General features: G+C 46.0%; 2 protein-coding genes across 5 annotated transcripts in view; one reads left to right on the forward strand and one right to left on the reverse strand.

Annotated features, from left to right (window-relative positions):
* Nucleotides 1-1,310, forward strand: part of LOC101080332 (protein NipSnap homolog 3A-like) — a 43,010-nt gene extending 41,700 nt beyond the window's left edge. The window contains exon 9 of the transcript XR_006588493.1: nucleotides 45-1,310. The gene's annotated coding sequence lies outside the window, so the exon portion shown is untranslated. The remainder of the gene's footprint in view (nucleotides 1-44) is intronic.
* Nucleotides 1-12,275, reverse strand: part of ABCA1 (ATP binding cassette subfamily A member 1) — a 325,465-nt gene that overhangs the window by 26,149 nt on the left and 287,041 nt on the right. For 3 of the 4 annotated variants that reach the window (XM_045042502.1, XM_019816257.3, XM_019816256.3), the window contains 9 exons: nucleotides 11,189-11,409; nucleotides 9,756-9,834; nucleotides 8,733-8,935; nucleotides 7,625-7,673; nucleotides 7,323-7,436; nucleotides 6,110-6,258; nucleotides 4,538-4,662; nucleotides 2,918-3,016; nucleotides 167-356 (listed from right to left, as the gene is read on the reverse strand). In XM_045042502.1, coding sequence (XP_044898437.1) covers nucleotides 167-356; nucleotides 2,918-3,016; nucleotides 4,538-4,662; nucleotides 6,110-6,258; nucleotides 7,323-7,436; nucleotides 7,625-7,673; nucleotides 8,733-8,935; nucleotides 9,756-9,834; nucleotides 11,189-11,409 — 1,229 coding nt within the window. Of the gene's footprint in view, nucleotides 1-166; nucleotides 357-2,917; nucleotides 3,017-4,537; nucleotides 4,663-6,109; nucleotides 6,259-7,322; nucleotides 7,437-7,624; nucleotides 7,674-8,732; nucleotides 8,936-9,755; nucleotides 9,835-9,861; nucleotides 9,935-11,188; nucleotides 11,410-12,275 lie in introns of all 4 variants that reach the window. The other variant, XM_011288524.4, reaches the window with a different exon arrangement.

Genomic DNA, 12,275 nt, shown 5'->3' on the forward strand with positions numbered 1-12,275 from the left:
CCAGCTTCTTCCCTTCAAAACTCACATGCTTGTTGTCCCCACAGAATTAAGATCAAGACTGAAAGACAACCCCCTGCATGACTGGTCATCCATTCCTTCTTCCTAACGGAAGCGCCCCAGCCCACTCTGCACCGCCATCTGCTCAGTCACACTGAGACTGACTCACTTGTGGAGGAGGCAGCCCTCCTGCCCCCAGGGGACACACAGGCAGCATCTTCTTGATTTTGTCGCTGCTACACTGGCAGGCGGGTGAGGGGTTCTCCATCGTCCAGTTGCCACTTTGGAAGAGTTTCGTGATGGTCTGGGGAACCGGGGCGGTGGTCCACTCTTCTTCCCCCACTGAGCAAGGCATGTCTCTGCAGAGGGAAGACATCAAAGGTAGCATCACCCGAGAGGGCCTGGCCATTCCTGGTGCCTCAGGAGCACAGATCAATCAATAACAACCACAAACATGCATCTATCCCCTCACCATTTGTGTGATCTCCCCACAGACCTGTGAGCCGCAAACTTCCTTTGCAGTTAAGGATGATGGAACACAAAGAGGCCCAAAATGCTCACCTACCAAACTCCAGTCAGTGCAATCCACCAGCATTTGGTCTCCTGCCCCTGTGTTCACTCAACGAATATTCACTGAGCATCTACGTGCCAGACACTGTTCGGCACATTTGAGAGTCCGGGGTGAACAAGACAAACTCTCTGCCTGCATGGAGCTTGCATCCCTGTGCAGGAATTTGGCAATAAACAAATGTCACCTAGCCAAAAATAAAGCAAAATAAGAGGGAAACGGGGGGAAACAGGGCTGCTTCTCCCAAAGAGGGTGATACTTCTTCCAAGGCATACACGATTAGAAAGAGAAGCCAGGAAAAGATTTGGGGAGAAAGAGCACTATAAGCAAGGGCAATAGAAAGTGAGAAAATGAGCTTTCCATGTTTGAGGAACAGCAGGAAGGCAGTGTGGCTGGGGCGAGATGAGCTAGGAGGGAGAAAGTGGAAGAGGAGGGGTGGAGGGAGGCAGGTGCCAGATGATCAGGTCAGGGAAGGAGTCTGCATGTTATGCTCAATGTGCTGAAAATCTGGTGCAGAATGGAAAGACTCACTTTATGTCTTAAAATGAGTAGAGAATTGGGGTTGGGGAGGGATGGGGAGAGGGTGCTCAGTGCATGAAGAGCTAGGTTGTTTGCAAGCACCCTGGGTGACAAAAGACAAGGCCTTTGTGCCTGACTTGAGCTCTGAATCCCTGTGGACCACCAACAAGACACTTGCCCTCTTGGGTCTTATCTTCTCCACTAGTAAAATAAAAGTACAAAATGACATGTTGTATCAAGTCATTTCTAATATCCTTTCTAGCTTCAAATTCTACAATTTAATGCATAGTCACATTCTTTATGTTATGCTTGAATGTACTAAAAATATCAAAGGAACAGATTTGTGTATTGCTCTCTAGTTCTCTCTAAAGCACTGTGACTTGATGCAAAAGTCAGAGTAAGACACAGTACCTCCTGAAGCTCACACTCTAAAATCTTCACAAAATGATTGGCTGAGACAAAGCTCAATGCCACAGTCAATGTCCCAAATTTCCCTCAGTTCTCCTCCTTTTGGTAAGACCTAGAATGCGAATTCAGTAAAGGTTGCCAGAGTGGGGCCCCTTCCATTGCACCCCATCCCTAACACACATTCAGTGGTGCTCTGCCCCAAGGCTGTGCGTCCTCTGATGGCAGGGGCCCAACCTCTTTTGTCCCTGCAGGCTCCCTAAGCCCAGACCCGGCTCCTTCCATGGCTGCCACCTGTCTGTGAGTCCACAATGCTCACAGGCATGTGTGGAATCCACCCAACTCTATTAGCATCTCATCTCATTCTCCTACCTCACCTATACAACTTGCAGGATTGTCCAAAGGCAAAAGTCTTGTGACTTCATATAGGATGTCTCCATGTCTTTTTCCATGTCCTTCATCACAATCATCTTGTTCTTTAGGACGACATTGGCTGCTAGGGCTTACCACCCACTAAGCATTAAATTCCAGCACATGTTTAGTAAATATCTAATAGTAAGAACTAGCAAGTACATGGTAACTCTCCATCTAGAAATCTGCTCTGAAACCTTGTATGCCTGAGCACCGTGCTCACTGGTCACTTGCGAGGTCAGTACCTTGCCTTTAAAACCGAGAACTCAAATTAGCTTTTCTCCAATCTTCGTATTCCCACACTCTCCATAATTCCTCAGAGTCTGTGATGTAACTGCCTGAATCTCATTCGACCTCAGCCTGGAACTTCAAACCTGCCTGGGCCATAGTTTGGCTCCCTTGGAAACTCAACTCTCTTCAAGGTCTTTATGCACAAAGACTTCCACACACATCTTCCCTCATGCCCACTTAGACACACATGGGTGTTTCACTGCATTTATTCATACACTATTTCCTTAAAATGGATTTCGAAGGAAAGCACAAAAATATGCAACTCTAAAAGAAGAACGTGTCCATTTTTGTACACAATAATATAACATCTTTTCAGGTTGGCAAAGTGAAGAAACTGATAAGCAAAACTGAAAATTATATATAATGGCAGCCTATCTCTGCTTTTAGGTACGGGAGCTGGTAGAAAGGAAGAAGGGAAAAGCATTTTATCAGTATGAAGTGCTATTTAAATTAAATATTAATCCATAAAGCAGTAAATAAACGTCTGCAGTGATTTACTTTGTGGGATGTTAGAAAACTCTCCTAGCCTGCTATGTTTATTTACAGATGGTCTGGTTAGATATCTCTGAGCCTTTTAAAAATAAAAAATAGTTCGAAAGACAGATGACACTAGACACAATGTGGCATCTATCACAGCTGATAAGGGCAATATATTAGACATCAAACCAGGTGACAAGCCTAAGAAGACCCAGCTGTGGAGAGTCTCATAGTTCAAGTGGCACTCACGGGATTGGGTTTCCTTCCATACATCGGGTCCCGAAGCCAGGGTTTCTGGTGAGGGCATTCAAGAGTTCCTGGGTGCCCATGTCCTCAGGAGCATCATTACTGTGGGTACATGACAGGCAGCCAGCTTAGCAATACATTAAAACCAGGAATTGGAAGGTAGAATTGGTTTTCTAAATTAGACACTTCACTAGCCACTTCCTGTGTGCCAAGCTCTTAAAACAGAAATGAATCAATGCAGAACCTACCCCAAAGGAGCTCTGACATGGACTGAATATTTTTTTTAATTTTTTTTTAAATGTTTATTTATTTTTTGAGAGAGAGAGAGAGAGAGAGAGAGAGAGAGAGAGACAGAATGTGAGTGGAGGAGGGGCAGAGAGAGGGAGACACAGAAGCCAAAGCAGGTTCCAGGCTCTGAGCTGTCAGCACAGAGCCTGATGCAGGGCTTGAACTCACAAGCTGTGAGATCACGACCTGAGCCGAAGTCAGCCGCTTAACTGACTGAGCCACCCAGGTGCCCCCAAGACATGGACTGAATATTTAAGATCAAGGTAACATACAGCCCTCTGAAGCAGAGCTTGTGTTAGTTCTATGTATGGAGTTTTTCGTGTGTGTGTTTGTGTGTGTGTGTGTGTGTGTGTGTGTGTATGAACACATGTATACATACATGCACATTTACATATGGATTTCTTTAATGCAAAGAAATTCATTAAGGATCAGTTTTTCAAAAAATATCTTCACAGTTAGCCATGAAACCTGAACCCAACAGGCAAGAAACACAGGGTAAGAGGAGGAAGAACGGTTTCACCTATTCATGGATTTTTTTGTTTCCTTTGTTTGGTCTACAAATAGTGTAAGACCGAAGAAAACTTCTGCTTAGGGAAATAGAGAAATTTCTTTGTACTTTTCTTTGAAGCACTGGATTGTTCCAGAGTAGCTGGCATTTGTGTCTAAAGAACACACACTAGGGGCACCTGGGTGGCTCAGCTAGTTAATCATCTGACTTTGGCTCAGGTCATGATCTTGCAGTTCATGAGTTAGAGCCCCACGTTGGGCTCTGTGCTGAAAAGCTCAGAGCCTGGCACCTGCTTCAGATTCTGTGTCTGTCTCTCTCTCTGCTCCTCTGCCACTCATACTCTGTCTCTGTGTCTCTCACAAATAAATAAACATTAAAGGCACACACTAGTTACTACCTGTAACTTAATGATCACATTAACTGTACTGTGCACAAACAAGAACGTGGGGGTGTAATGCTGTGACAGTGTATGGAAGCCCTGTGATCAAACAACAAAGTTCAAACATAGCTTTGAAACGCCAAGTACCCGACAGCTTCATCACAGATGTATTCCAAGGGAAGATCATTTACATAAAGCATATAGGACTGTTCCTGATGACAGCAGTATAAAAGGAAACAAGCTCCAAAGTGGCAACAGAGAACTGGTCTATTATTTGAGGTTCGATTTGCTGCTGTTCTTTGCATCCAATATTAGTTTGTGCAGGGGCTTTGGGACACCTGATAAAATCCACATTCTTGAGTCCACCTCCCCTTGGCCCTCAACACAGTAAACACCTGGGTCTGTCTGGGCTCTCTTCTGTCCCTGGGCGCAGAAGGCAAGCACATACCTGACAAATGTGTACTGTTCGTTGTACATCCAGGGCTGAAGCTCCAGGCTGGGGTACTTGCCAAAGGGTGGCACGATCAAGCTGAACACCAGGGCAATGCAGACAAACACAGCTGGCAGGACAATCTATAACCAGGGGGTAGAGGGGAAAGGAAATTGCAAAACAAGGGCAAGTGTTAGAAAGAAGGGCACAGGGCAAGCCCCTAAGAGTCCAGCTAGCCTCCCAAACCAGACAACATGCAAATGAGCAGTACAGGGCCCATAGCAGAGCTCTACCAAGGCACTCATGGCAGGTTAGAAGCAGCAGATCCTGAGAACTAAACCTCTTCCCTCCAGGCATTTCTGGAAGCTGGCAGCACAAGGCCAGAGGCTATGGCCACCTGGCAGAAGCCCCAAGCTAAAAACTTCGGAGGAAACAGTAGTCATATGTCAGGGTGACTCAGAACATAGGGTCCTGTCCTCTGCCCTCTGAAGACCAAAGACCACACTGGACCAGGAGCCCAGCTCAGCTCTGAGAAAGGCTGAGAGCAAAGCCCTGGACCAGGAGTCCAAAGACCTGAAACCTGGTTCTGTCTCTACTCTTAGCGTATCCATGTGAAGTCACTTCCCACTGTGGCCTCATGTGCTCACTTGTAATCTGCAGACCAAGACTAAATGACCCAGTAAGATCCCACTCTGAAAGGGAAACAGCAGCCACTGTCACCATATAATGGCCTCAAAATGCGTCAAGACCTAAATCCTTCTTTATGGGAAAATACATGACAATGATCTAGTTATTGTTACAGCCCTAAGTAGTAGTATCATCATCACCGATCAACGAACAAGGTAGTTGAACCCAGAGAGACTAAGTAACGTGCCCAAGGTCACACAGCCAGTAAGTCACAGAACCATAATTCAAATCCAGGTCTGTATCTCCAAACTCATACTCTCCTGCATTATCCACATAGTCTATAGGGAAGAATCTATTGATTTTATACTTCTTGATTTTATAGAGTGGGGTAATTTCATCCTTTCCGAGCAAGTGACTTAGCATGCCAACACTCACATGCAGACAATAGTGTAGTGAGTCTTCTCAGTCTGTTTGCCCATTTTTTTTCTTTCCTCTGTGGCTACCTTGTTGTCAATTTGCAGTTTTTAGAGAAAAATCACGTTTCCAAGAAATGTATATATCAAGTGCATCTGGACGTATTATTTCTCAGGTTATGAAAACTGAATGTGCCCAGCAATTTTTCTGAACTCTGCCTCTCTCCCACAATCCTTTACAGTAAAACTCACAGACACATATACATAGCACCACTCCATGTCAGGCCCCATTCTAAGCAGTTACTCATTTTAATCCTCATAACAGCCCTGTGTTGCAGGTATGTTATCTTCATTCTAAAGAGGACTAGATGGAGGCAGAGAAGAAACTTGCCCGCAGACGCATGAATGCCAAGAAGCAGTACTGGGACTGAAATAGTGTCTGGCCCCAGCATCCATCTTCTAACCATGACCCTCTCCTGCCTCCACTGGTCAGGGAGCCAGCAGCCCACCCATGAAGCCAGAGTCCCAGGCCTGGAACGGCTCTTGTTACCTGAGCAAAGAATCCCTTCCGACTCCGTCTGGCAATCAGCAGCCTCTTCCACAGAAGGGCCACAAACTGCTGCTGTGTGAGTTTCCAGCCCTTCACCTGGTAGGAGCCTTTGCCGTCCATCCCGCTGAGCAGGTCTGTCTCTCTGGATTCTATAAGAAGCCAACACCGAAGGTCACCTGTTATCTTAGGCAGTTTTGACATCACCATGCTCCTCCCTCCAACATCCTCAGCAATCATCTGGGAGGCTTGTGTTTGAAAGCACAAGTGTCTCAAAAGTAAAGGGCTTTCAGGACAAATCTGTGTCTGAGGAAAAGTTAGGACTCCAAATGTCCAACAGTAACAGCTTGTGCCTTCTAGTTCTTGTCTGAGGAGTACAGAAAATGAAGGTGCCTTGAGACAATGCAAAATACATGTTCACATGTAAACTGTTTTACATACAGTCATTCAGATGAACCAAGTCATCCTCACTTTCTCATAGAATATTCTATGCAGCCATGCATTTAGGCTGACATAATTGAGAACACACGATGCTGATCTGTCTCCCATCCATTATATTTTTGGTAAAAGGTAGACACATTCAAATGATCTAAGTACTGACAATGCATAAAGTCAAGGAGAACATGAGGGCCACACACATGTGAGCAGGACTGAGACAGCCAGAAAGGTTTCTGCTCTGAACAACTGTATCAAAATCCAGGTCTTACATTAATGATTCCTAACTGAGGTGCTTTAACATCTTAACAGTATTTGTTTGACTTCTTGCCTCCCCTTCACCATCCCAGTCAAACACACAGGGACATACTCATCCAGAATATCTAAGTCGAAGGTGCAATTAACTCTAAAAGATGACTTATTAGAGATCCTTCAACCATTCAAACAATACTTATTTAACAATTAAACACCTAATGTATGCAAGAAGCCAGGTCTCCACAGAAAATAAATGAATTCAGAGGACTGAGGCAGCATCCTTTTATATTTGTCTTGAGAAAAAGAGCCCAACTAAATGAAGAAAGCAATGAGGATAGGTTCTTTCAGGACTGATGGGTTGCCCAATGCTAGAAAAGGGAACGTGGCTTTTCTCATCTTCCCCCTTCCCTTTGGACCCTGTAGGCATCTATCATCCTGAGCTTAAAGCCATCGAAAGGAAACATTGGAGTACACAAGACAGAAATTCACTTTCCAACAACAGGATACAAATCTTGCCCAAACAGACCTGGGTCTACATCAGAATCATTAGGATCAATGACATCATCTTCAGTGAATGGGCGAAGACAGCTTTGCTTGTCCCCAAAGGCCCGTCTGTTTCGTCTTGCTGGCAAGGTGCCATCTGAAGGCAAAATGAAGAGATTCCACATTTTATTTTTAACAAAACTAACCCTCCTCATCTGTCACGATGTATACACTGAAAATAAGAATGCGATAAAGCAAGTCAAAGGGAAAGGCACAGTACTGGTGAGCCAAGACAGCCTGCAGAGGGTGCTGCCCAGAGTGCACACAGCTCCTCCAGAGGGTTACCTGAAGTCTCAGCATCCACCCCACTCTCTTCAGCCACTTTGAGAAATATCTGAAAAACAGAGGTGAGAATATTCTCAACACCATTTTATGAGAGCAACCATCACCCCCACAATTATTACATTATTGAGTGGCTTATTAGCCCCTAAAGACAAAAAGTAAAAGCTTCCTTTAATAATAATACTTTCTCAGTCAATTGGGAGTGAAGGCATTTTTAACTGGAGAACATTTCCTCAGTAGTCAGAACTATCAATCCAAACAATCCTTTTCAAATTAAAGGCATGACATTACAACACGATAGTAAAAGAAATTCGTTCTGCATCTACAGGGAGCCCATCAGGTGGCCTCTTCCAGGTCTATGGCTCCAAATCTCTGAGTAAGCTAGCACCATGATAAGTCATCCAAGACAGAACGACCAAAAGATGATGGGTTCCCTATCACTAGAAATATTAAGTCAGGGATTCAAGTATCAGAAGAGAATGTGAACTAGCCAACGATTTCTAAATGCTGAACTATAGACCACAGCCTGGGAAGCATGTAATAATTCTGACTCAAAGACTCTGGCTCTGAGGCATGGAATTTTATTGTCAATAATATCCTCAGATGATTTTTGGTGCATGGCCAAGCTTGAGGACCACTGGGCCAGAAAAATGTTGTATCCCTCCGTGTCTATGATGTTCTGTCTCTCAAGGGAGGCGCTGCTACATGGTAAAAAGTATGGGCTTTGCAGCCCACACTCAATCAACCCCGATGCTCAGGTCAGCGTCCCCAAGTGCCCATTTTTTCACTTACGAGGATTAAATTAAGTTACAATTATTTAAAAAAAGAATGCACCCAGTTCAGCACCAGGCACACAGATTCTCCATAAATGTTGGCTATTTATATGCATGGCTATGACACAGCCACATCAGGGAGCAATCCTAATAAAGCTCTCCTGTTATCTCACACCACAAATTTAAAAGTTAACTGTGGCCAACAATAGCTCAATATCAATGGCCCAAAGGAGCAATAACCTGCTTCATGGTAATCCTATTCCCCTGGGGAAAGGCAGGCTGCCTGTCCGGCCTTGGGACCATGGGCTCCACTCTACTCTGACAGTCAATTAACTTACTTCTTCCAGCGTAGTCTCTGAGATGCCATAACTAGAGATGCCTAGGTCTGAGAGCCGGTCATCAATCTCATGGAAGAGTTCCACAAAGGCCCCCTCTTTTGCAGCTTCATAGGGCAGCACATAAGTCAGCTCATGCCCAATGTCTTCCACTAGCCGGGCCTCAGCCACATGCTTCCTGATGAGGTTGGAGATAGCGGATACATCTATAGGGACCAAAGCACAGTGACAGCTCAGCTGGCTCAGAGGCCTCCCCATGCCTACTCCTCAGAAGCTAGCTGCCCAGATACTGAAGTCAGTCCACATGTTCATCTCTGGCCTGAGAGTTTCTGTGAGTGAGGACTGGGTCTTATTCACCCTTTTATCACCAAAGCCAGGCACACTGTAGGTTCTCAGTACATTGTGGGTGGGAGGGTGGGTGGGTGGAAGGATGGAAGGGTGGGTGGGTGGGCATGCAGAAGACTTTCTGAGGTTAAAAGCTTTGTGTCTGTTGCCTAAACTCTAGGATTCTTCAATGGAAAACTTGAGTAGAGGTAAAGGATCCTTCACCCTTCCCTAACCTTCTAAAGGAGGCTCCTTCATTTACCTCAATAAAGGGGCTAATCAAACAGTTCATGGAAGGAGACACCTTCCTGGAAAAAGCCAGTTGTTAGGACTGGGCATAGACAGACACAGTAAAGCCTTCTGCTCCATATGTGTTACTGGTGACGCTGGCCTCCTATATGTACCTCCTAAGGAAAACACAGCAGGCTACTCTCCATCTTCTGAGTTTTTGCTCTCCTTCACTATGGAGCTCCAATCCCTCCCCATAGTGTGATCCTCAGCAACTCATCCCTGGTCTCCAGGGTCCAGCCAGATCCATTCCCCAGGGGGCAACCCCCCAACCCCCAATCATGTCAGCTTCTTGGGGACACTGCCCTGCCAGCTCCCAGGCCGAGCCCCAGGCTCCCCAGCAAGCATTAAGCCAATCTGCCACCAAGCTGCACCCTTCTCCCACAGCCACCCAGCCCCAGCCCAGCAGCAAACCTTGAGTCAGCGCCACCAGCCTCTGCACCTCTCCTCCTCTGCCTCCACTCTGCCCAGCTGGGGGAAGCTCAGGCACCACCTGAATAAGAAACCCCAGAATCCTTACCGATGGTCAGCGTGTCACTTTCATGGTCGCTGCCCAGGCCAGCATCAGAACTGCTCTGAGAAACACTGTCCTCCTGATGGCAAAGAAGGAGGTGAGAATGGGTCAGGGACCGAGCAAGGTACAGCCACCAGCACCTTCGCCAGGGAGGGCTTTCATGAGGCTCTGTTGTGTGTGAACTGGAAAGGCTTCTCTTAGGAAGCAACGAACAGGGCAGCCATGGCTTCTGAAGCCACTGTCTGACATGCATGTGCTGTGTGGATGGGAGGTCAGGAAGCAGAGCTGTCCATGGGACCGTGGCCTGCCAATGAATGCTGTAGCCAGGCATTTACTGACCTTTGTAGACATGGGATTCACCTGGCTAATTGGTCCAGTGCTTCTCCGGCTTTAATCTGTGTTTAGTCACCTGGGGATCTTGTTAAAATGCAGATTCTGATTTAGTGGGTCAGAGTTGGGCCCACATTTCTGCATTTCTAACAAGCTCCCAAGTAATCCCAATGCTGCTAGTCCTCAGACCACACTTTGAGTAACCAGGCACTAGTTAAAAGGTAAATAAGCGGACAGGAGTTGAAGATTAGGATGTAAATGTTTTAGGTGCCACTGGTTCCAACACATAAATCAAATCAATCTCAGGCATAGACTGAAGAACAGAGGAAAAAACATACCTGGTTATTGGGTTCTGGTGCCACCTCTGTTATTTACCTGCTGGATGACCTTGAATAAACTCCACAATCCCTACAAGCCTCACTTAACCTAACCTGGGGTGATAATCACAATACCTTCCCTCCCAAAGTTGCTCTGTACTTTGAGATGATAGAAGTTTAAAAAAAAAAAGTTTGTAAGATAACAAGGCTACAAAGAATTAACTATTATCATTATATTCTTTTATGCCCAAAATCTGCTAGGGTGAGTGTCAGGCATGAAATCAGTGCTCAATAAATATTTGCTGTTTTGTAAGTTAAAAGTGAAGGTCAATGAGATCTAGAGGTAATAAGCAGCAACAGCAGGACTTTCTGGAAATAGGGTTCCTCACTCTTAGCAGTCTTTTTCCTTCGATATAATAAAGCCCTCTAAGGACCTTCCCTATCACTCACTGTGCCTCCATAGGAAACAGGAAGTGGGATTCAACCAAGTTTGGACCGCAGGAACACAAGCCCCCTGAGCTTTCCACATACAAAGTATGATGTGACTTCAAAGGGACCATAGCATAGGGCGATGGTGACCCCCACGCGGCAGAGTGGGGTGGAACTGAACAAGCCACTCACAGCCAACCAGCCCTGAATACACTCCCTGGACCCAGTACAAGCCCAGCAATGAAAATGCAACTCACCTTCTTCAGGTATGACACAGTGCTACTGCTATTTCTGCAGGAACTGAGGGAGGATTCCACATCTTTCTTGACCAGGGTCAGGTAGTAGCCTGTTCCCAGCTGGTTCTTGAGAAACAGGGAGGAGCCCACACAGCACAGCTTCCCATGGGAAATGATGGCAATCCTGTCCCCCAGGATGTCTGCTTCATCCATGTGGTGTGTGGAAAGAATAATGGTCCGGCCTGCCAAACACAAACACAAGGACGTGGGACTAGTGACGCCTGTTGGTTCTCACTGACTGAAGCAGCTGGAACTGCAGAAATCTTAGCAGCGGTAACCAAGGCAGAAGGACCTGGAAGCCTGGGTGGCCATGACCCCGAAGATGGAACAGTCAACCTCACAGATTCTGCATCCTCACAGGACAAAGAACATAACATTCATTTGGGAAAGTGCTACATGTCAGGCAGCGTGTGAGGGGTCTGCATGCATTCTCAAGTAACTTAATCCTCTATGAAGCAGGCACTGCTATTATGATAGGTAAAGAAACTAAGACAAGTTAAACGACTTTTCCAAGTTCTCAGGGCCAGCTAGAGCTGGCCCCAGAGTCTATGATCCTCATTTGCTCATCTACTTTTTCAACACATACATATATGGCACCATGTTGGGAACAGAGATGAACAAAGACACAGCCTCCGTTCTCGGCAGTCTCAACCTATAGGGGAACATAGTTAAAATAGACACATCTGAGTTCTATGCTAGAGGTAGCTCTGGTGACCATGCCCGTTATCCCCATTGCTTTTCTTTCTGGCCCCTAGATCAGGAAGCCTAAATTTTAAGTGTCTTGTAAACCAGGACTTCCACATACATACCATGGGTGAGCACAGAGCTTTAAGAAAAGAAGTCTGAGGGGCGCTTGGTAGCTCAGTCAGTTAAGCATCCAATTTCGGCTCAGGTCATGATCTCACAGTTCATGAGTTCGAGCCCTACATTGGGCTCTGGGCTCACAGCTCAGAGCCTGGAGCCTGCTCTGGATTCTGTGTCTCCCTCTCTCTCTGACCCTCCCCTGCTCACTCTCTCTCTCTCTCTCAAAAATAAACACTAAAAAAAA

This window comes from Felis catus, chromosome D4, assembly GCF_018350175.1.
Source record: "Felis catus isolate Fca126 chromosome D4, F.catus_Fca126_mat1.0, whole genome shotgun sequence".
NCBI lineage: Eukaryota > Metazoa > Chordata > Mammalia > Carnivora > Felidae > Felis > Felis catus.